The 25,078-nt window shown below is 40.5% G+C and overlaps 1 protein-coding gene across 2 annotated transcripts in view; it reads left to right on the forward strand.

Annotated features, from left to right (window-relative positions):
* drd3 (dopamine receptor D3) overlaps window positions 1-25,078 on the forward strand; it is a 30,219-nt gene that overhangs the window by 1,933 nt on the left and 3,208 nt on the right. Inside the window, exons 2-7 of one of the 2 annotated variants that reach the window (XM_032552140.1) lie at window positions 1,075-1,404; window positions 10,400-10,512; window positions 13,405-13,541; window positions 14,964-15,157; window positions 22,187-22,252; window positions 23,932-24,301. In XM_032552140.1, coding sequence (XP_032408031.1) covers window positions 1,117-1,404; window positions 10,400-10,512; window positions 13,405-13,541; window positions 14,964-15,157; window positions 22,187-22,252; window positions 23,932-24,301 — 1,168 coding nt within the window. In that variant the 5' untranslated portion in view covers window positions 1,075-1,116. Of the gene's footprint in view, window positions 1-1,074; window positions 1,405-10,399; window positions 10,513-13,404; window positions 13,542-14,963; window positions 15,158-22,186; window positions 22,253-23,928; window positions 24,302-25,078 lie in introns of both variants that reach the window. The other variant, XM_032552139.1, reaches the window with a different exon arrangement.

Below are 25,078 nucleotides of genomic sequence, written 5' to 3' on the forward strand. Positions count from 1 at the left end.
AGCGCAGGCCATTTCCAGTAAGCCAACTGGCGCATTACATACATCATGGGCAAACGTTAGCAATTGGCTAAAATTTAAAACCTCAACACTGTCCATGACTCCAGGAAGCAATCGTTACTCAAAACCAAGAGCCCAGACACTCTGTATGAAGCAAATAGCGTAGGGCAATGGACTGGCTCTTAGCAGGCTAGAAGGCCAAGCATTTATCCAAAAATGTCATAAGATTGACTTAATTTGAAGAAATTCACAGTTTTGGAATGGCTGAATTAACGTTCTAAACCAACTCTGACAGAATATTTGCTGCGTTTTCTGAAGAAAGCTGTGGATAAGAGATGTATTAACAAGATGGCGGAATTGGAGAATTTTTACAGGGCGAGGTGGGAAAGTCTTATCAAGTCACAGTTTGGGAAGTACGCACAGGTGTGAGCACCACTACGAGTCTGACATTTGGCTTGAGGCCATGCTGGGAGGTTTCAAGAGTAATGAGAACGTGGGACTGGAGCCAACTGGACATCTCAGAGATGCTGTTTGGACTTGTGATGTGCCAACCTCAGACACTGCTCTAGAGCATGCTACTACATCCACAGTAAAACAAATCTCTGGTTTAATAGTTTTACTACACAATATCTGAACTACAAGGAGGGAAATCATTTTTTCATATGCAGGACTTTTGCTGCTTTAAGCATTTTTTTGTGCTGTGTCTTTATTTAGGTAAATGTACCTCTCAGAGGCACAAAGGCTGACAGTATTGCTTCCATTCCTCATTGAGCAGGAAAACTGAAACAATGTTGCATGGAAACAGAAGTGATGCACAGAAAATAGCATTTCAGCTGGGATTTCAACCGTTACATTTTATTTATCAGTTCATCTGACTGCTGTTGCTAAGAGGCAGTTTTCCCAGAAGGTTTTTTGTTCTGTGCTCTCAGCATCAGAGGACAATTATGCTGTACTTATCTGACTAATGAGCTGTTATATGGAATATATTGTCCATGTTTGCATGGGAATCCAAACAAGAAAATGTTTTGTGACAATTGGGTGGGCACTAAACAATGCTCCTTTTATTTGTTTGGACAGGTTTGCCAAATATCTCACCTCCCATGTCACCGGGAAAAACCCATGGCTATGTTTAGCAGCGCAGACCAGCTCTGGAACGAGTCGGACCGCCTCGGATGGGATGAGAAGAACGAGTCGGATGCATCCGGGAGGGATGAGGGGGAGCGCAACTACTACGCCATGCTGTACTCCCTGCTCATCCTGGCCATCGTGTTTGGGAACGTGTTGGTGTGTCTGGCCGTGTTGAGAGAGCGCTCGCTCCAGACGACCACAAACTACCTGGTGGTCAGCTTGGCTGTGGCTGATCTGCTGGTGGCGTCACTGGTCATGCCTTGGGCCGTATACCTGGAGGTGGGTACCTGGCCTGGTAAATGTGCAAACCTACTGGAGTATTTGTATCTAGGAATGAGCCCAAGCATCTCTTTGTAGTGGCAAGAGGAAGTATTTGCCTGTCACTTTCAAATGTTTCTAATAATAAAACAAATTTGATATGAAAGTACCATATTCTAAGTAGAAACAAAGTGCAGTTTTTAAATTGTATTACTTATCAAGTGAAAAATGCTATCCAGCTCAACCTGACAATATATCTTAAATTACAAATGAACTGTGATTACACAATCCTTTTGGTTCAGATGTCATGTTTTTTTTAGTTGGCTTGGTTTTATAGTTTCTACATTACTATACTTCGTTTTCCTATATGCACAAATACATTTGTGGCTTCTCATTTCTTGATTAATATTATTATCTCTTAATTTGCTAAATAATTACTTAGTGATTTACTGGCTTCGGTGACGCCTTGGTCCTAATTGGAGATGACTAATCAACTGTGAGAGCTCCGGAGAAGTAAAGGTTAAATAGAAAACGGCTATTTGTCCTAATTAATCTTTATTTACCAGTTAATTGTTAATTTCCTCAGCCCCTCACATCATGTTATTCGCTGCTTGGCAACCCCAGTTTGTGTTCAGGCAAACATAAGCGTCAAGCATCTATATTTCATCAAAGAAAGACTGCACTCTAAAGACGAACTGTATTACAGTCATGTCTATATTACACAAGCACCCTTGAAGTGACTAATTGTGTTGCTTAAGGATGGACTTAACAACATGTGGTCTGATAATCATCTGGTTTAAAGTGTGATTAAGCTTAGTAAACAGGCACCCCACTGGATAAAGTTTGGTCCACATCCTGAGAAAGTAATTGGTTTTCAGAAAATCCAGCCGCAAGTCAACTTCAGGGACACATACTCAGTGAGAAAAGACTGACAAATCAAATTTGATCACCTCCTGTGGACAGTAAATTTAGTTAGGTAAGACCCTTAATTGGGGCCAGTCATGAGTTTTAACTTCCATGTGTGTTGTTATGCTTTCCAAGATTTTTTTTTTTTACATGACTTCATTTTGGATTGAAAAGGAGAGTGACAGAAAACATAACAAGCTTAACACTAAATATCATAAAAAGATCACTAAAACTGTCAAAGTAAACACCATCAGCTGCATGGTGAAAAAGACAGATTGTGTTATTGTGACCACAGGGTGCCTGGGTAGCTTTTCTAAGACAGTTTCTGCAAGAAATGTGATAATCACTCTCTCCTCTGTGGGCGCGAACAAATCATGCGCCCCCTCCCATGTCACCTTATCCTTGGATGGTTGAGTTAAGCTACGACCTCTACCTTAGTAAAGTGGCTGTATTGGCATCAGGGAACGAGCGCTCTCCTTCCACAACTCATCCTGAATGATGCTTCTCAGCGTCTGAGAATGTATGACTTGTCTACTGCAACAGCTCTATTTTAAGAGCACTTGGAAAAGTATCCACACCCTTTAAATATATTCACATTTTGTCATGCTGCCCCCACAAATGTTAATATATTTAATTGGGATTTTATGTGAAAGTATAAAATTTGGACCAGAAAGAAATATGTTTTTTGAAACATGTTTGCTGTGAATAGAGCTGCATGTCTGTGGTGTGATGTCCTCTTCAAGAACAAAACATTTTTCCATTTCTTTAAACATTGTGTCAGACTAATTGAAGGGTATCTCAGAAGAGCATTCTTTTTAAGTGTTACTAAAGACTTCCAATTGTTTTATAAAGTGAAAAAGGCTTTGAAATACAGACTCTGGTTGTATGTTAAGGTTTGAAGATCAGCCTTTGCCCAAGTCTCGATTCTTTTGCAGCCTCTAACAAGTTTTCATACAGCATTGCCCTTTATTTAGCTCCTAACATCCTCCTGTGCGCCTTACCTGTGCTTGCAAAAGAAATGAATTTGACACCAGGCTGACACCATGATGGGGATTTTGTGTGGTTTACAGTGTTAGTTTTCTGCTGCTCTGTGCCCTATATGGCTTGTATGAAATTGAACACAGGACTGCTCGGGGCTACTTTTCAACCATGATTTTCATCTTGCCACGTTTATGTGAACTCCAAATTTGTGGAGTGAACCATGATCCTCTTGGCTGCTCCTCTGAATAATTGCTCTCATTGCCTTTTCTGTCAGTTTAGGTGGACAGACACTTTTTGCTAGATTCGCAGTTGAGCCACACTTTACATTTTCAGATAAGAGACTGAACAATCCTCTTTGAGATGTTCAAATCGCGGGATACTTTTTGCTTTAAGCTTCTTCAAAACCTTACATCTCACCTTGTCTTGGTCTTCATAACTTTAACAACCCTATATATTTAGATTTATCTGTTTGCCAATTAGAGAAATTCTGAAGGCAACTGGTTCCTCTATATTTTATTAAGGTGATTCAAAGCAAAATCGGGGGGCTGAATATTTTCACATTTTCACACAAACCTTTTGAAAACAATGCATAATTTCCATTCATTAGACTTTTTATTATTCACTACTTTGATGTGATTTCACAAACTCCACATAAAAGATATTTCATCTTGATGTTATAATGTGAGCAATGTGAAAACTTTCAAAGACTCTTCCCTTTATAAGTATGAGCCTAAAAGTTTAGTAAGGTTTAATTTTTAATATAATTCCTTATTAGTGTTTGATCCATCTTAATTAAAAGCATAGATTTATAAAACTTTAATCTTATCAGTTTATGTCTGCGTAATATGTCATAACAAAAGCTTTTTTAAAGGAACTGTGGAACAAAAAAAGGCCATTCTTTTGCAATACCGTGCAATACCATGCAATTTCATTAAAAACTCAGGGTAATTTCAATGTTATCCAAAGTCTAACATTAATCAACTATGGTGTTTATGAGTCCACCATTTCAGCAAGACTGAGTAATGATGGTGTGTATTGGCAGGACTAGAAGGAGAAAGCTACACTTCTCAGAAAAGATCTCTGCTGCCTGCAGCAGTTTACTGAACGCAGCATGAATGAGGTGGAAAGTTGCTGAAAAATGTGTTCTGAATGAATGAAACTTTTGGTCACAGTCAGAGTTTCTCCTACTATTCGGTACATCATTGTGAAAGGGGCATTGTTCAGGCTATCTTTTGCTGCATCAGGGGCCAAAGTGACTCATCATTATCTCTGGCTTCAAATAAATTTGGTCTGTAAAACGAAGCAAGACGTTTTATCAAAGTATTATCAAAGGAAATATTGGCAGTGTGGTGTGCTGTAGTTGTAAGACTTGACCTTAATCCCACAGAAAAAAAACCCCAAAGAAAGAATCTCTGAATTTGTGTGAGGACACACAAAAGGGAGAGTGAAAGCTTTTCTGGTGAATGAAATGACTCAGCTTCTTCACATCTTTCATGTCGGACTGATCGATTCGCACCCAGTAATGAGGGAACACGCATTCACTCGAAAACTTTCCAAACATTTTTCATTTATTCAACATCTTTTCAAAAAGGTAAGCAAATGTTCAAACATGGTATTTGCTTAGATGTGTTTCAGGGAGTTGTTATTTTTTATTTCAATTTGAGGCTTGTACAAACAGAAAAATCTAGTTTTCTTTTTTTATTGATTTAATGCTTAAATTACAACCCAAATCTTTTCATGTGAATGGTTTTTTTTTTCACCTAGAAATTTACTATCTACCTGCCAGACCACTATTTCCATTCCCGCTGTGTCTTTATACTGAGACATGTTGAGCACCAACTTGCTGACAGCATAGATAAAATGTTCTAATGCGGCCATTGCGAGGCATCTGCTGATCCTCACTGAGTCAACATGTCCCGTCACTGGACACTTATCAAATATGTACAACAAGGTTTCTCAGTGTTGTGGTGTGATATGGAAGCTGTCAACCAAGTTATGTATTGTGTACTATATATGGGTGTTTAGAACAAGATTTAAAACCAAATGTTTTCAGAAAATGTGATGATTTTCAAACCTTCTGTTTTAAGAGAACAATGTCTGGAATGCATCAGGTGATGAGACTTCACAAAGATTTGTGAAAACATTTAATGTACGTTGAACTTTTTCACATGTTGTAACATTGAAACCGCAAAATTGAACATGTTTTATCAAGATTTCTAAATACTAAAGACTGAAAGAAACGATATACATAGTTTCTTCAATTTTTTAAGACAAATAAAATCTGGTCAATTCATTCCAATAATATTAACATGTTTGAATTCAGTCACATAGATTCTAATTCAATCATGGCTATAAAACAAAGCAGTCAAGTTCAGTTTAGCGTCAAAAGTTTTCTATAAGGAATCCCGGTCTATTGACTGCAGCATCTCTTCAATATCTCCTCCTAAATGAAAATTTGGTGGAAGTTGAAAGTTTAAATTGCATGTTAAATCTGACCATTGAGGACAATTTGGAAGTAGAAAGCCATAAAAGGCCAAAGGATACAAAGCAGACACATGGACATCTGGTTAGATGAGACCAAAGTAAAGTTTTTTGCCTGCATGCAAATTGTTAAGCGTGACAGACGACTAACACTACACACAATCCTAAACACACCTTTACTAGTGTTGAACATGGTAGTGGCTACATCATTTTGAGGAAATGCATGTCTTCAGAAGGGCAAGGAACATGTTCAGAGTTCATTGAGTGATGGTACCAAATACAGGACAATCCTAGATGAAAACCTGTTAGAGGCTGGAAATGACTTTAGACTGGGGCAGAGGTTTACCTTCCAGCGGTACAATGACTGAGCATGCAGCCAGGGCTATAGTGGCACACTTTAATTCATAGCATGTTCTTCAAGAACTTTTCTTCTGAAATGCTCAATGAGAAAATTTTAAATTCTGCAAAGCTCGTAGAGATTCACTTCAAAATACTTGAGGCTGTAATTGCAGTGAAAGGTGATTATATAAAACATTACTCAAAATGGGTTGAACGCTACTCTTTTCACATTTCTCTTTGGAAAAAAAAAATCAGGAACCATATATCCTTTAAGTCTCACTTCACAGTCTTGCTCTACTTTCTGCTTGTTTGCCACAAAAGGATCCCAGTAAAGTACATTTGAGATTGTGGTTGCAATATGACGTGAAAAAGCTCAGAGGTTAATAGTTTTGCAAGGCTGTATACACAGCATATCTTAATATCTTAATTTGTATTAACACAGGGCTGGAAACAGATTAAGTATCTCATTTATTAATTACTAATGGCATGGGTCTGATTTACGGTCTGAAGGATGGAGAAAAACTGAGAAGAACCCGGATCATGGAAAACTGAGGCAGTGGAGCAGAAACACTGCAAACAAAAAAAGGCCAGGGAGTAATATTAAGAATACCAGCAGAGCAGCAAATCCAAGGTGTTGCTGAAGCAAGACAAACGGTATCAATTCCAGCTATGATTTGGCAGCAAGCTGAGTGGAGTGCAGGGGCCTTTTGTTTGAGTTTGATAGTAGATTGGCTGCAGCTGGATATCCAGCTTTCACACAGGTGTTTCCACTCCTGCAATTAAGGCACAGTGGGGCAGGACGTTGAGGCTCTGCTGAACACGAGTGGGAGGAAGCTGTGGTGTGTTTCAGTAAATCAAATTTATATATAGCCTGGGACAAGACAGTGTTTCTGAGGCTCATTTGCAAACAATAATTTGTGTAAGTTGCAATTTAGTGGCCTCAATTTTATTTTATTTTTTTAATGTTCAACTGAATTACTGAAGATCAATGGGCAATGCTCTCATTGAACATTCGGTATTAAATAACAGCTGAGTTGATCAGACAGAAGGTCAAACTGTCATCATTTCATGTATTTAGCATGAAAAAAGCGAGAATCTTCATCAGTGCAGACAGAGCGTCTGCATTGTATGGCATAAGTTTAGGTGATGTAATTTTTAGATAATTGCTTCAAAATTTTAGTAGTATTTCTATTGCTTGGTGCACATGTTCGGTATTCATGGCGTCTATGAACTCTTTCAAATTAATTTCAAAATGAAATGCAAAATGTAATCTCATTTAAGAGAGCTTAAGAGAAGACAATCCTCTTAAGGCTGTGGTTATTTATGTTGTTAGTGTACATTTTTACCACCACACAAATTTCCATTAGTATTTTAACTGCAGTGATATAGAAACAGCCAACTTCTTTAACAGGTAGATGTTTGTGACTTGTCATCTTTATGTACAGTAGTGTGTCGAGGACTCTCTTTTCAACAACTATTTATTAAGCAGACTTTCTAATGATTTTGGAGGCCATGCAGTAACTGTCCTTGATTTTTTTTGTTTGTTTATTATCTTAGAATTTTCCAAAAAAACAGTTTTTTGGGTTTTATACCAACTGTAGCTCATAATATTCTAACTGATTTCTACTTAAAGGGATATTTCAGTTGATTTTTCTAACTTGGACATTTTTTTTTTCTTGAACTAATTGAATGCATGCTCCAGCTCACTTTTTCCTCCTTATCACCAACCTTTTCAGAATACATTCAAGCTTAATTTGTAGCAGCCTGGACAAAGTCTTTTGTAATGTTCAGCCTGTAATGCAACAGCATACGTATCCTGAAGTACGCTGCTTTATTGTGTCTAAACATCTGTTTTCCAAGTCTAGACTGCTTTGAAAACTGGGAAGATTGGTTGCAAAGCATTATTTAAATTAAATAGGTTCAAAATATGTGATGTTAAATAGGAAAAAGAAAACATTTTTTTAACCAAATATCAGTAACAGTAAATGTGCTGTTACTGATATCTACTGTCAGTAGAGCCCAAATCTGACCTCATGCAGATTTCGAGAAGCAGTTCACTACTAAATAATACAAAAACAAAACAAAAAATAAAGAAAAAATAGCCTAAACATACATTTTTGATGAAGGTTCTGCAATTTTCTTTTCTCTATTGTCTCTGAAAAAAGAAACTGAATCATGTCATTATTGGATCATTTAAACCAACCCTAAAGGACACATTGTTGAAGGAATAGAAATTTGATTGGCAGCTCGGTATCTCAACAAACCACAAAATTACTTAAAAGTAATGTGAGTAATTGTAATGTACTCTGCACGTCAGATTAAGAAAATTATCAAACAAGACATAAGAGGATAAATAAAAAAAAATCAGCCAAGCATATTTAAATTCAGAGTGGGAGCCCCAGATTAAAAACACACTCAGTGACAGTTAGTTACATGGATAGATAGGGGAGGATGTGGCTTACACATCCTTGGGCTCTTTTTACAAACCCCTACACACGGATTGCAAAAATTGAGGGTGCAATTTATAAACTGTGAGAATCGATTTCTGCAAGCTCCATTTTTTCCCCTGCTGCTGGCAAAAGCTGAGCTCCAAATTCATGAGAGGCAGTAAAGGTACAGCAGCCTGTCTAAGCCTAAACCCAATAGTTTTTTTTTGTCTTTATTGTAGAAATTGGATGTGCAGTAGTTGTGTTTGGAGGCCAGTAAATTCTTTGAATGTACTTCATTCACTTCATCTTTAAATATTTATCAATTTCTTTCCTGCCTGTGCTACATTGGGGAAACATCACAATGAAATTTGTGGTTTTCTGACATGCTACTGCATTTTAACCAGTCGAAAGAAACAAAAAAGTGGAAAAAGGGGGCTCAGATGTTCAGACCCCATGTGACCCAGTTTTTTGGCAAACCGCTTGATAAGCAGCGCCATTTCTTTCCCTCTTGTTAGTCTGTTAGAAGAAAATACTTGCACTCACAAATCTTGTGCTGCAAGTAAGGGAGAGATTTCTGAGTATTTACTCTGTTATCTGCACATGATATTTTGGATTCCCACGTGTGCCTGCCACCTCTCTGTACATGAAGTACTGACTCGGAAATGAGGTGAAGGCATTTGGATCCCATTTATCTCTGTCAGACATCTATTACAGACTGGGGATGAGGAAGATGAGGGTCTTGTTGGTTTGGCTTGTTGTTTGTCCCCTTTTATGAAAAGCAATGAGAGCAATTTAAGTCAGTGATGCAATGTCTTAGACACTTTTCTTCCTCCAACTTTCTTTTTTTAGGATCAGAGTCATCGCTCACCTACATATGATGCACTCGGCACTAGAGTGTCACTGCTTTGTAAAAGCATTCATACTCCTTTAACATTTTTCACTTTCTATCTCAACATTATTCAGTAGATTTTACTGGGATTTTGTGCCTTAGTGGTGCATAATATTAAAGTGAAAGGATCAAATAATGATCTGAACGAGCCAGCAATTTCTATTTAGCCTCTCTCTGCTCTTTAATCTAGCACCACTAAATAAAATACAGTGTAATGAAGTCCTTTTAAAAGTCACCTAATTATCAAATAGAGTGCACCTGTTTGTAATGTAATCTCTGTGTGAATCCAGTTTCAGAGGTTTGCTACGAGAACAAAAAGCAGCATGAAAACTAAGGAACACAGCAGACAAAAGGGTTAGAGGTTAATCTTTCCAAAGGACGACAACCTTAAACATACCACTAAAAATATGTTGATATTTAGATAAAATTATGTCTGTGCTATTTGCTCATTCAAAGTCCAGATCTCAATGACCTCCACAGATGACCTCCATCCAATCTTGACTGAGGAGTTTGAGTTAGTTTGCATAGCAGAAAATGAACGAGTTATAAGATTTGCTTCTATGATTGCAGCAACAGATGGTTATGCAAAATATTGACTAAACGGATAATAATTTTTAATTAAAATGAATACATTTCAGTTGCACTTCCTATTCATGCACTACGTTGTGGTGGCCTATCACATACATCATCATTTTGAAATAATATGTGGCTTGTGTTTGTGACGTGAAAAGCATAACTTAGCCTAGTTGATAAGTTGTAATTGAATAAAAGTGAGACAAAGTGCTGTAGCCCTGGCCTGTTTTCTTTGTGCACTGCTGGTTAAAAAAAAATAAAAAAATAAAAGAAAAGCACCTTTTGTGTGCTTGGTTTCCCTTTCCCCTGACCTTCTGTCACTTGCACGACTGAGTGCATTCACCAGTGAGTCACACTTCATGGTGATGGAAAGGAAGAGAAAATGGGCTCTGTTAATCAGCCTGTCTGTCCTGTGCAGGTGGTCGGCGGCGCCTGGCTTTTCAGCAGACTCTACTGTAACATCTTCGTCACGCTGGATGTCATGATGTGCACTGCCAGCATCCTCAACCTGTGTGCTATCAGCATTGACAGGTGAGTGCTGACCTCCTCGGTGCATTGACTGTGTGTAACGCCCACTGACGACTCTCCGTCCCCTGGATGTTTTGAAGATTGCTGCTGGACGGAGACGATGTTTGTGACAATGTTTTCTTTAAACTGCTTGTTTGGCTCATATGGAGAAAACCGAGCAGGTTTTTCCCACCTTAACGTTCTCATTCAGTTGTTCCAGGGGAGTTGTGTTAAAGTTTGCTGTGGATGTGCATTACATATTTACATTACTTATTTGCTTAGTTTTCTTCTTGTGTAACAGTTAATATTTAATATCTCTCCAAGGTCTTTGTACCTACAAGTCTGAGGCATCAAGAGTACAGTAGAATTAGTAAAGGTCTACTCAAGACCCAGAGGTGCTGAGGGATCTATTTATACAGCTTGTATCAGGGAGCGGGTTAGCGGAGCTGCTGAGGAAGATGAATGCTCCCATGAGATTATATGACAGTTAATGTCCCATTAGTCCCAGGTTTTGCTGTGCATCTCTTAGTTTATGACAATAACCCCCTTCATTATCGATGAATAGTGAGTGCTTGCCTGAGTGTTAAATGTTGTTTAAATTTAAGCGGTTCTTTTCCCCAGAGCAGAATTGATATACAGCAAGCAGGTTAAAAAATAAGAAACACATGCACAAGTTCAAATTGATTGGAAATTTTCTCTAATCCACAAAGGCTAACAATGATGCAAACAGGCTCAAATTTAAACACACACCCAAACTAATATTTAGTGTAGTGTCTCTGTTCATTTTTCAGGGGAAGTTCATTCTTTTGATAGCTGTCATCAGCTGTGACGTAATTCTGGTTGAATATTTAATCACTCTTAAAGGGGGGAATTGGTAAAGCTCTGTCTGTTCCTGGGTTTTAAACATAGTCTACATTCTACATTCAAGTAAGTTGAGGTCAGGACCATGTTGAAATTGTTTCTGAATCATTTAGCTGCTGATTTGAGATAAAGTAAAAAAAAAAATTCAGATACTCACTTGTGCATCTGACCAAGTCCTCAGTATGGTGCTACCACCACCAGGCTTGAACCATTTAGTCTTAAAGTCTCCTCCTTGTTCGTTTTGCCAAACAGTTCAATATTTGTTTCCTCTTACAATAAAATATATCTCCAGTAGGTATTTAGCATGCTGGAAAAATCTGTTGCGCATAAAGGCATTGATTTTTTGTACTAGTTCGTTGCAGAACTCAGCTTCAGCTCAGATTAGCAGCTACATAGTTGAAACTTGGAAAGCTATTTCCAACTTTCAAACTGACCTAAAGCTGAGACCTGTTAGGTCAGTTATCCCTGACACAGGTCTCAGCTAGTTTTGGACTGAATAAAGTATGCTAACTTTAAGCTAAAAGAATGGGCTTGATCTTAACCCTGTAGACCAGATTTAAAAGTATCAGTCAGAGTTTATGTTTGTAGTTGAGTCTGTGTATAATATTGATCCTCTGTGGTGTCTATTTATTCAAACTCGCTGAACTTGTTTGCTGTAAGGTGTAATATGGCTCAGCTTGGGATACAGACCTACATTTATGCAAAACCCACCCCTGAAGAATTAAAAAAAATAATTAAATATTCTTTTATAATAACTTTCTTTATAGATTATTACATACAAACATTTGGACAGGACCTTACATGCTGCTATGTAGTCTGACATTTTAAAAATGAAAAATTTTCTAAACACACTGACAGGTTCCCTTTTTAATCATACAGGAATAGTTTTTGAGTCAACATAAGACAGACTATTGGACAGGCTGAAAGGTAAACCATTTACTTATGCTGTTTCTCTGTCCATGATCATGCAGTCTCAAACTAAATATGATCTTTCCAAAATGGGCCCAGCTCATTGTTTGGTCCAGAAAACGTCTCCTCTTGTCTCTCATAGAATAAGTTTCCAAAAATACCTGATAACCATAAGTTTAAAGCTCCATTTTAGGGTTTTGCTCATGAATTACTCTTTTAGCTTCTTTTGTTAGTGTAATTGCATATTGTTAGACACCCGCTTTCCTTACAACAAGCTAATTTACACCACAGAGTGTTTATATTGTTTAAAGCCATTTTCTGTGATTGATTACAACGGTGCTCTTACAGCTCACATAATTATGAAGTTTTACATTATTAGGAGCATTTGTTGCCACTGGTCATGAATAGTGTGCCTGCATTACCTTTATTACCCCATTGTTTATTTATGTGTTCATAACAATGGGTGCTCTGTGCCCCTTAGACAGAAAATGCCCAAAAAAAAGACATAACCGCACAAAATGAACTTAGAGTAGAGAGATTTTTAGCTCAGCAGATCAGCTTATTGTAAACCAAAAAGTGTAAACCGTGTGCATTATAATTTACCATTACACTCTTTAACCTGACACAACCTTGTCCTGAGCGGAACAAAAGAATAAAATGGAAACTAAGTGGCTTTAACTCTTCGTTTTTTTGCTCAGAGCACATCCAGAGTAATTATTCGCATGAGAATAAACAATGGTGGCAGTTATCTGGCTCTAAACAACACAATGCCACATCCACTTAGGGTTGAAGTCCTGCATAATTGCAGCTTCTTCACTGCTAAACCCTTTTTTTTTAAACCCTGAGCTCATTATACACTCGTGGCACATATAGTGAACTGATTAACCATTAAATCAAAGCCATTCTAGAGTTCTTGCTGAATACTCAACTTGTTTCTAAATAGATGTGGTCTAGAGTTTAGTCTTTATATCATCCATCCTCTCTCTGACTTCTTGGGATGCAAAAAGTCCAATGTTTTTCCTCAAGGGCTATTTTATCCTCCTTTTAATTGCTCTCATTTATGGTCCTGTATCAGCATTTTCAGTGCCACATCCTTATCTCCTGCATGCTCACACTTTTGGCTCCTCTGGGTGTTTTTATGTGCAGGTACACAGCAGTGGTGATGCCCGTCTTGTACAACACAACCCACCGTTCGAGGAAGAGAGTGTTTGCGATGATTGCCACTGTGTGGGTCCTGGCATTCACAGTCTCCTGTCCCTTGCTGTTCGGTTTCAACACAACAGGTCAGGACGACAACAGAATCCTACCTTTGCTTTTATGTCCAGATGTGCCCTAGTTTTACACGCACAGCGGAACAGGATGCAAGGCACAACATGACACTAAGGTTTAAAGTCAGTGTGTTTCTTGTTTAGGGCAGCAGGAGATGTGATACATAAACTTGGACTCATGAGCAAAGCAAGGCGAGTTTATTTTTATTGCACGGTCCATAAACAAGCCATTTTAAGGTGCCTTGAAGGAAACCAAAGAAACAAAGGTAAAAAAAAAATACATTAAAAGGAAGAGTAATAGTGATATTTAATCATTGCAAATAAATATATGTATATAGGCACTTAACCCCAAATTGCCTACCGATACCGATCTGCGTATCGGTATGAAGGGGTGAGCGTTTGTGTGTGCGAATGGGTGAATGTGACTCTAGTGTAAAGCGCTTTAAGTGGTCAAAATGATTGGAAAAGCGCCATATAAGTTCAGTCCATTTACTATATGATAAGAGATGATGTAGTAGTCTGAAGGCATGAAGATATAAATAAAGTTTTTGAGAATGAAGCCTTGCAGAACTCCATATGTGATTTTTGCTCAGATTTATGCTGTAATTACTAAATGACAAACAAGATCTGTAACTAGTTTAGCACAGTCGCTGTGTGCTGCTCTGAGACTTAGTTATACCAAAGGAAAAGTTCATCCCTGCTAAGACGCATGCAATTTAAAACCACTGCAGTTTCAGATATTCTGTGTGGTTGAAAATCTGTATGAGAAGTAGTTAATGGTTATGTTTTTTAGAAAGAGATGTTGATTTGTGCATAAACTCCCTTTTCCATCATTTTTGCCAAAATGTTCTATTATTTACGATCCTGTAATTTGTTAAGGCTTTGGATTCTGTCTTCTTTAAAGGATTAGAGTTGTGATTAGCTTGTAAAAACATTGTCTGCCCTCTGTGAAAGCGTGCTGACCTTTGTCTGAAAACATGACTGCAGATTGTGGTTTTGATGTTAAATAAGAAGCTTCAGTTACAAGATTATGTGTTCACATTGCTGACAGGATTTAATACAGTGTTAATGTCATGCAACTAAAGACATGATTAGGAGTAAAAGAAAGTGTGGAAGAACTGATCAATCTTTAAATTGTTTTTCAGAATCTGAGGGTCTGATGAAATAACCCCAGCTTCAGGAAAACAGGAACACATCAGCTAATTTCCTCAGAGCTGACACTACTGGCAAGAACCTTTAGCACCATTACTATCAATTTAACTCATTTGAAGAGAGCAACTTTAATAATTATCTCTTGTAGAACAAGCACTGAAGCACAATATGTTATTTCAACTCTGCATAATATAGTAAAACCGCATTATCAAAACCTCCATACTCCTTTTTAACATGTTTTCACATTTTGACCTCAAACACTGTCATTTTACTTTTGTACCACAGATGACCCTTTGGTGTGCTCCATTTCTAATCCCGACTTTGTGATTTACTCATCCGTGGTGTCCTTTTACCTGCCGTTCATCGTCACTCTGCTGGTCTATATCCGCATCTACGTCTTCCTCAGGATGAGACGGAAAAGGATCGCCTTCGGACAGGCCAGCGGAAAAGTACAGCCTGGCTCTATTCAGCCTTCAATGGTAAGTTCAAAACATCCTTTTCCCTTTGGTTTTCTTTTTTAGGGATGTTGTGTCTTTTGCAGAACTTCAGAATGATAATATTTTGGAAGAAGCTGAAAAAAGTATTCATAAATAAATATTGAGTTAATAGCAAGGGAATAGAGTTTGCTGATAGTCCTGTTTTGTCAAGTCTTGATTAAATAAATCTCTGACTTCTGACCTGGTGGAAAGGAGCCTCAGAGCTATTTCAGACAAAGTTCACCCATTAATGTTTTAATTCATTCATTAACCTTGATTTTTATTCATCAACCACTGATAACTTATTAAAATACCTTATTCATTAATAACTAAAATATGAAACTGGAGACCCTTTTATCTTTGATCATCAGTCACTTTTACAAATTTTGTCTTCAGTGTCTGGTATTGAACAAATTTTTACACATGCAGTTGGATGATATTCTATTTTATTCTATTGTAGTAAAAGAATAAACAATAAAGATGGTTTTATACTTGATTTGCGGACTTTCCAGTGTCCTGCGGTCATCAGGCTTGCATTTAGGTATTTTTGTATTAAACCCCTAATATAGTAAATACAGTTTGGAAAACAGAAAATATGGTAGTAAAAATTTAACAGAATACTCATTATATACTGCCAAAATAATGTGTCATTTAATTTAAGAATTGTCAAACTGTGTCCTTTTTAAATGTAAACTAATGAACTGACACCAACCATGCTCCTCTCTAAACCTCCATCCATCCATCCATCCATCTTCTTCCGCTTATCCGAGGTCGGGTCGCGGGGGTAGCAGCTTCAGAAGGGAGGCCCAGACTTCCCTCTCCCCAGCCACTTCTTCTAGCTCCTCCGGGGGAATCCCGAGGCGTTCCCAGGCCAGCCGAGAGACATAGTCCCTCCAGCGTGTCCTGGGTCTTCCCCGGGGCCTCCTCCCGGTGGGACGTGCCCGGAACACCTCACCAGGGAGGCGTCTAGGAGGCATCCTGACCAGATGCCCAAGCCACCTCAACTGGCTCCTCTCGATGTGAAGGAGCAGCGGCTCTACTCTGAGTCCCTCCCGGATGACTGAGCTTCTCACCCTATCTCTAAGGGAGAGCCCAGCCACCCTACGGAGAAAACCCATTTCGGCCGCTTGTATCCGCGATCTCGTTCTTTCGGTCATGACCCAAAGCTCATGACCATAGATGAGGGTGGGAACGTAGATCGACCGGTAAATCGAGAGCTTCGCTTTTTGGCTCAGCTCTCTCTTCACCACGACGGACCGGTACAGCGCCCGCTTGACAGCAGACGCTGCGCCAATCCGCCTGTCGATCTCCCGCTCCCTTCTTCCCCCATTCGTGAACAAGATCCCGAGATACTTAAACTCCTCCACTTGGGGCAGGACACCCCCCCTGACCCGGAGAAGGCACTCTACCCTTTTCCGGCTCAAGACCATGGCCTCGGATTTGGAGGCACTGATCCTCATCCCGGCCGCGTCACACTCGGCTGCGAACCGCTCCAGCGAGAGCTGCAGATCACGATCTGATGAAGCCAAAAGGACCACATCGTCTGCAAAAAGCAGAGATGAGATCCTAAGGCCACCAAATCGGATCCCCTCAACACCTTGGCTGCGCCTAGAAATTCTGTCCATGAAAGTGATGAACAGAATCGGTGACAAAGGGCAGCCCTGGCGGAGTCCAACTCTCACCGGAAACGAGCCCGACTTACTGCCGGCAATGCGGACCAGACTCTGACACCGGTCATACAGGGACCTGACAGCCCGTATCAAAGGGCCCGGTACCCCATACTCCCGGAGAACCCCCCACAGGGCTCCCCGAGGGACACGGTCGAACGCCTTCTCCAGGTCCACAAAACACATGTAGACTGGTTGGGCGAACTCCCATGCACCCTCCAGGACCCTGCCGAGGGTGTAGAGCTGGTCCAGCGTTCCACGACCAGGACGAAAACCCTCACTGCTCTTCCTGAATCCGAGGTTCGACTATCCGACGGACCCTCCTCTCCAGGACCCCTGAATAGACCTTGCCAGGGAGGCTTAAGAGTGTGACCCCTCTATAATTGGAGCACACCCTCCGGTCCCCCTTTTTGAACAGGGGGACCACCACCCCAGTCTGCCAATCCAGGGGAACTGCCCCCGATGTCCATGCGACATTGCAGAGTCGCGTCAACCAACACAACCCTACAACATCCAGAGCCTTAAGAAACTCCGGGCGGATCTCATCCACCCCCGGGGCCCTGCCACCGAGGAGCTTTTTAACCACCTCGGCGACCTCGTCCCCAGAGATTGGAGAGCCCAACCCAGAGTCCCCAGGCTCCGCTTCCTCAGTGGAAGGCATGTTGGTGGGATTGAGGAGGTCTTCGAAGTACTCTGCCCACCGGCCCACAACGTCCTGAGTAGAGGTCAGCAGCACACCATCCCCACTATAAACAGTGTTGGTGCTGCACCGCTTCCCCCCCCTGAGACGCCGGATGGTGGACCAGAATCGCCTCGAAGCCGTACGGAAGTCTTTCTCCATGGCCTCTCCAAACTCCTCCCACGCCCGGGTTTTTGCCTCAGCAACCGCCCGAGCCGCATGCCGCTTCGCCCGCCGGTACCCATCAGCTGCTTCCGGAGTCCCACAGGCCAAAAAGGCCCGATAGGACTCCTTCTTCAGCCTGACGGCATCCCTCACCGAAGGTGTCCACCAGCGGGTTCGAGGGTTGCCGCCGCGACAGGCACCGACAACCTTGCGGCCACAGCTCCGATCGGCCGCCTCGACAATGGAGGCACGGAACACGGTCCACTCAGACTCCATGTCCCCCACCTCCCCCGGGACGTGTTCGAAGTTTTGCCGGAGATGGGAGTTAAAGCTCCGTCTCACAGGGGATTCCGCCAGACGTTCCCAGCAGACCCTCACAACACGTTTGGGCCTGCCAGGTCTGACCGGCTTTCGCCCCCACCACCGGAGCCAACTCACCACCAGGTAGTGGTCAGTGGACAGCTCCGCACCTCTCTTCACCCGAGTGTCCAAGACATACGGCCGCAGATCCGATGAAACGATGACAAAGTCGATCATCGAACTGCGGCCTAGGGTGTCCTGGTGCCAAGTGCACATATGGACACCCTTATGCTTGAACATGGTGTTCGTTATGGACAATCCATGGCGAGCACAGAAGTCCAGCAACAGAACACCGCTCGAGTTCAGGTCGGGCGGGCCGTTCCTCCCAACCACGCCCCTCCAGGTCTCACTGTCATTGCCCACGTGAGCGTTGAAGTCCCCCAGCAGAACAAGGGAGTCCCCAGGAGGAGCACTCTCCAGTACCCCCTCTAAGGACTCCAAAAAGGGTGGGTAATCTGAACTGTCGTTCGGCCCGTAAGCACAAACGACAGTCAGAACCCGTCCCCCCACCCGTAGGCGGAGGGATGCTACCCTCTCGTTCACCGGGGTAAACCCCAACGTACAGGCGCCGAGATGGGGAGCAACAAGTATGCCCACTCCTGCCCGACGCCTCTCACCTTGGGCAACTCCAGAGTGGAAGTATGTCCAGCCCCTCTCAAGGAGACTGGTTCCAGAACCAGAGCCGTGCGTCGAGGTGAGACCGACTATTTCTAGCCGGAACCTCTCGACCTCACGCACTAGCTCCGGCTCCTTCCCCACCAGAGAGGTGACATTCCACGTCCCAAGAGCCAGTTTCTGCAACCGAGGATCGGACCGCCAGGGTCCCCTCCCTCTGCTGCCACCCATCCCACACTGCACCCGACCCCTTTGGCCCCTCCCACGGGTGGTGGGCCCATGGGAGGGGGGGCCCATGTTTCCTCTTCGGGCTGAGCCCGGCCGGGCTCCATGGGTAAAAGCCCGGCCACCAGACGCTCGCCATCGTGCCCCCCCTCCAGGCCTGGCTCCAGAGTGGGGCCCCGGTGACCCGCGTCCGGGCGAGGGAACACCAAGTCCAAAGTTTTCCTTCATCATTGGGGTCTTTGGGCTGCTCTTTGTCTGGTCCCTCACCTAGGACCTGTCTGCCTTGGGTGACCCTACCAGGGGCATGAAGCCCCAGACAGCATAGCTCCTAGGATCATTGGGACACTCAAACCCCTCCACCACGATAAGGTGGCAGCCCATGGAGGAGCCTCTCTAAACCTTAAAAAGCTAATTTTCTGAAGGCTGATAAAAAGAACGCTATTAGAAACTGTAAAAACCCACAGTGTTAAAGTTCTTGGTCTGAAAGGGAAAAAAAGCTTTTAGAAATCTACAGATAAAAGGGTTCAAAAGCAATGTCAAGTACATGTGTGCAGTATAAAATTATCCGGGTGACATCAGACTGCTTAATTGTAATTTTGTGTGAGGCAGCTTTGTAAATGTAAGCGAAGTGCTGCAGAGTGTTCAGAGGAACAGGGGTTAGAGAGGAAATGTAAATGTAAAGCACAGTTTATTCACACTGGACACGGCTGTCTGTCCAAATAAAGCTCCGCTTAATTAAATTGACTCGTCAAGTTAAAAATAGTATGCTTAATCAAGAAGGACTTGATAATGTGCTGACTTCTGTCTTTGAACTAATTCACAGTATAGTGTGCACACTAATCAGGCACATTAAAAACAGTAATTTAATGGTCTGTTCACAATTTTGTTTTGATGGAGGTAAAAAAAAAAAGAAAAGGAAAATTTAGAAGATCTGAGTCATTTCAGCCAAACTGTGATGACTGAGCAATGCTGAAGTTGGCATGCAACTTGTATTTTCCAACTGAACAATTTTTCTTAATGAACTGCTGAGGTAGCAATTTCAGTTGCTTACTTCAATGTCTTGTTATTTCACCTGAAAGATCAAAAAGAATAAAATAGCATGTTATGAATTTATTAGATTCATTTAATGTGAAAGCAAGACAACTTGAATTTTGTCATTATTCTTATTCTGCTAATAAATCCACAGACTTTCCGGAGAAAAGACATTTTGATGGTTGTTTATCGTACTGTCCAAACATCTGAAGTCCATTCCTAACTGCTTTAAGCTTTGCTTACAACGACCTAAAGAAGCTGTATTGAGTATTATGCTTACGGATTTTCTCACTGCAAAAACACAAAGTCTAGTTTCTAGTGCAGATATATTAGTTATTGGTATTTGTTATTAACTTTGAGATTAGACAAGCTGCCTTAAAAGTAACTTTTCAGCGAGATATCAAAGCTTGTTTTTGATCCATAATTCTTATATACTGATAAAAAGTACTAGTTCCACTGGCAGATTTTTTGGCATAAGACATTTTTCCCGTTTTAAGTCCGGTCTTAGCCCTGTCAATCATGCTCGTGTTCGCGCTGCTCACTCTCCCCTTCACACTCTGTAGCATTACAGTTCCTTCCCCACAGCGAAGGCTGCAGCAAATACTTAATACGGTTAATAAGCATGGCATGGCTGCCGATGTCGACAGATAGTTTTCCTGTAACAGTAAGTTGTTTCTCTGCCATTAGCATATCTGCAGCAGCAATCTTAAGCAGCATGTACATGAGCATGATTGACAGCGACCTTCTGCCTGGCTCTGATTGGTTGTTTCTGGCCAGGAGCTGTGAATTTCTGCAGATGGCAGTAGGACCATCTACCAAATTGAGGAGGTCAATTTTTTCACACATTGTTCATTCAATCAATCAATCAATCAATCAATCAATCAAATTTTATTTGTATAGCACATTTCAGCAGCAAGGCATTTCAAAGTGCAACTTATTCCTGGTTTTGTCTTGATGTGCCACAATTGCTCCTCAGCTATAGCACCAAACGTTGGGGCTTTTGTATCAAACAAAGCTAGGCAGAAGTGATATTTAGGTAACAAGGCCAGAGAAAGCTCAAAGCATGAATAAATGAGACAAACCAGGAAACAGGGAATGAAAAGTAAAGAAATCATAAGTAAGAATACAATTGGAATATGATGAGACGTATCCACCTACCATGATAAATGTTTTTTCCAGTTAACACAAAGGAATAGAACTTAACATTCAAACCATTTTTGAATTTCAGATGATAAAAAGTTGCTTTACTTAAATCATATTTAAAATTAAAAAAGCTATTTCTGAAATGAATGCAGTTTTGCTTAAGAGTTTAGTACAACACTAATTGATAAGACAATCAAAGTATTAAAATGCATTAAAATCTATATAGTTATATTTATCAAATCATTTATCTGCAGCACAATTAAAATTTTTACTCAAGAAAAAGCCCCACACGAATCTTTATAAGAAATCAGCATATTTTCACTGTTGATCAGTTGCAGGAAGTATAACATCTTGAACTTAAAAAGATTATGAAAATATGCAAATGTGTGCCCTTATTTCTTGCATTTCTCATCTATTTCTCATACAGTAGTAGGTTTGGTAGCATAAAAGCAACATTATATCAATAAATAAAAACTGCAGTGAAATCAAGGTTGTATTGTTCCTCTCAGGGAACGTTTTTTTTAGGTCAGTCAATATTTTTGTTAAGACTGGAACGAAATTCTGTAACGATGATTATTTAAAAAAACTGAAGAACTATTGTCTGTTTAATTCGAAATAGTTCAGTACCAGAAAACTTTTTAGTTTTTTCTTTTGCTGAATATTGTATTTTATGTAGGTAAATGCAACATTCTTGTTATTTTTCAATAAATATAGAGTTTTAAATATTGCTTGTTTGCTATATGTGGATCCTGTACTTTTGCTATGAATTGTTGCTCTTTTTGTTGTTTACTTTCTTAAATAAACTAAAAAGCAAATAATTAAGCAGATTATAAATTCTTCTAGTTGGGATTTACGTCTTTATCTTCTCTGCATACTAAATAGTGCAAATCACCAAGTTTGTCATGAGCTCTAATTGAGTTGGCTCAAGAGTCAGCCTGCGTGAAAACATACTCGACAGGAAACCTAATTTCCTTGATTTGTTTTGTCCCTGTCATGAATTCCATTAAAACTGTCCTCTGAAATGAGACGAGCTGAATCATTGGATTTTGTGCAAATGCAAGAAAACAGTTCTGTCTGTAGACTGATGGGGTTTTGTATGTTCATCTCAAACTGTTTTCTATATTTACCTTCTTTTTGTTTTCTTAGGAGACGTGTCTGCAGGAAGAGACTCCCAGGGCAAAACATGACTTATCGCCTATAAGGATTAAAGTGGTGAGTGATATTTTTCGGTAGAGATCAAATGCAACCAATTGAATCTTGTTAGTGACAGTACCAGTGTTGTGATCTGGTGACTGTGCAAGGTGCTTCAGTTTTTATCGTTTCCTCTATTTTTTTTTTTTTAGTCTATTGAGTGGTTACAAGCCCAGAGGTCAAAGAAGGAGTCTAAAATTGTGATTCTAAAGCGTGACTTGTTTCTTTACGTCACCTGGTCGCTTGTCAACTAAGCAAAGTCTGTGGATGACGCACTGCAGCACCTGCACAACCTGCAGGCTGCTCGAAAGCTGAACCAATAATCTCATTTTGCTCAGTGGAAAACACAAGATCAGATAAATCAGAATAAAATGCAAAATATTTTTGGTTTTTGGCCGCACAGCTTGAAGCCTGTTAATCACTATTATTACTCATGAAGGAAGAAGCTAATTAAAACTGCTGGTGAAGATTGAGTTATATGAGAGGTTTATGAACCATGGTGCCAGAGTGAAAGACTGTATTCACTAATACACATAATACACTTCCTGATGTGTGCTGTAGTATGAAAAGCTTGGTGCCTCTCTGAAGAGCATGAATGTGCTGCAAGGTCCAATTTTTTAAAAAACCCTATTCACCACTTTGTTGGCTTAGTGAAGCAGCACTTATCTGCTAGTATGCTCCACATGAACCGAAGGAGGATAAGCTAATAGTTTCAATTGGCTCCACATTCGAGGTTTGAGGAAACCAGGAATGAAAGGCTATAGAGTGCAATTGCTCAAAGATAAAAGCTGAAATATATATATATATATTTTCAAAATCAGGGCAGTAAGCATAACTGTAAGCACAATTTAAAACATAATTTCATCTATTTACATTTAAACAGGCAGCTAATGTTACAAGTGCATCTCAGTAGATTCGAATGTCATAGAAAAGTTAATTTATTTGACTAATTCTGTTCAATAAATGAGCTTCATAAATCATACAACTTCATTAAGACTCGAGGTGATATATTTCAAGTGCTTGTTTATGTTCATTTGGATTATTATTATTATAGCTTGCAGGTAATGACAATTAGAATATCACAGAAGACCAATTAAAAAGATGTTAATAATACAGAAATGTCATCCTACTTAAATGCCCCTGAGTCAATTGCATGAATTCGGCAATCAATGCGAGGCGGTGTGGAGGGAATCAGGATGTGACTCAGCTGAGGTGTTCAGGAAGCCCAGGTTGCTTTAATAACGACCTTCATTGCCTTGTCTGGGACTTAGATCAAATTAATTTGCTGGCCAGTCAATGACAGTGATAACATCAGATAAGATACAAGTACTTTTGTCAGAGTAGGTATGTGCCAATTTTGCTGAAAAATGAAATCTATTAAAGTTTAAACCAACTTTCCAAAATAAATAAAAAACACTTTCTTTTGAAAAGAAAATTTAATCCACTGAAAATGATTCAGGCCTTTTTTTTCAGAGACTTTTGTTGTTTTTTCTGATGCCAAAATGACTTATTAAAAGGAAAGCTACAGATGTAACTTGTGACCGGGAAATATCTGGTGTGGTGGATCTTGACGCTGTGACTCTCATGTTTGGGGTTTGAAGAATCTTGAAGTTTGTGACTTATTCGCAGATGGTTTGGTGCAGCTTAAACAATCAGCTAAATATCCACACTGACTGATAATCCTTTGTTCACATCAGCAGAGTGTGGAACCGTTGGGTCCATCAAAACCCAATCTGCTCTCAGGGTGCCTGTGGCGCAAACGCCCTAAAACTGGACCAGTGGAGAACTCGATGCTGCCCCCAGTGGACACACAGAACTACTGCAGCATCAGCCACGCCTCCTGTGGACGCACCGAGTTGGATCTGGAGCAGAACCAAGCGGGGCAGGATGCAGAGGACAATGACCAGATGGAGCTTCCTCCTGTCAGGATGGGCTGCGAGGTGAAGGATCTGTCAAACGGACGGACGCACACATCACTGCGGCCGATGTCTCATTCTCATACCAGCCAGCGATTCAGGACCATGCACGCACGGGAGAAAAAGGCAACTCAGATGTTGGCTATTGTGCTTGGTGAGTCAAGCTTCTCATAATGGGGATTAAATAAGGGAACCAGAATGTAAATGTCAAAGGAACAAATCATGGAGACACTTCTGTTAAGGTGGCCCTGTTCTTTAATCTACTTCATCTTCTTTCACATTTTCCTGATGAACTTTTCTGCCACATGTACCTGATCACGCAAGCTCTTCTTTGGTCATGATGGCAATATGGCATTTGCTTAATTTGTGTGCCCGGACCACACTTCTTGCAGTAAAAGCTTAAATGTCACAGAGAGGTCACACTGGCCGCAGGTTTGCAGTGTGTGCAGCCCCTGACACCTCGTCCACACACCTCACTGACCAGCCAAGTTACTTTAGGCACGGTCCAGTTAACTCTGGGACTGCAAATGTCTGACAAAACTCTAATCAGTGATGCTTGATTACATTACACTGGTGTCTGTAATGAGAGCCCTGCGCATACACACGAAGATCTCGGTTTCAGCGACCTCAACACATTTTCCCTGTAGTCTTCAGAATCGAGTTATATAGAGCCTAAACTACGGTTTCTCCACAGCCTTTATCTTTTATTGTCTGTACATCACTAACTACATCAAAAACAACATTGATATTTCAACATTTTAATTTTAAATTTTAAACCTGTCTTCTTTCTACATGGAAAATGAGTCACAAAAATATTCATACTTTTTTCAACATACTTTTTTCCCATTTTGGCACATTACAACCTCAAACTTCAATGTATTTTTTATAACTTGTATGCAATAGACATAGAGTACTGCATTAGGGAGGGAAA

The sequence above is a fragment of the Xiphophorus hellerii genome, chromosome 21 (genome assembly GCF_003331165.1).
Source record: "Xiphophorus hellerii strain 12219 chromosome 21, Xiphophorus_hellerii-4.1, whole genome shotgun sequence".
NCBI classification, from domain to species: Eukaryota; Metazoa; Chordata; class Actinopteri; order Cyprinodontiformes; family Poeciliidae; genus Xiphophorus; species Xiphophorus hellerii.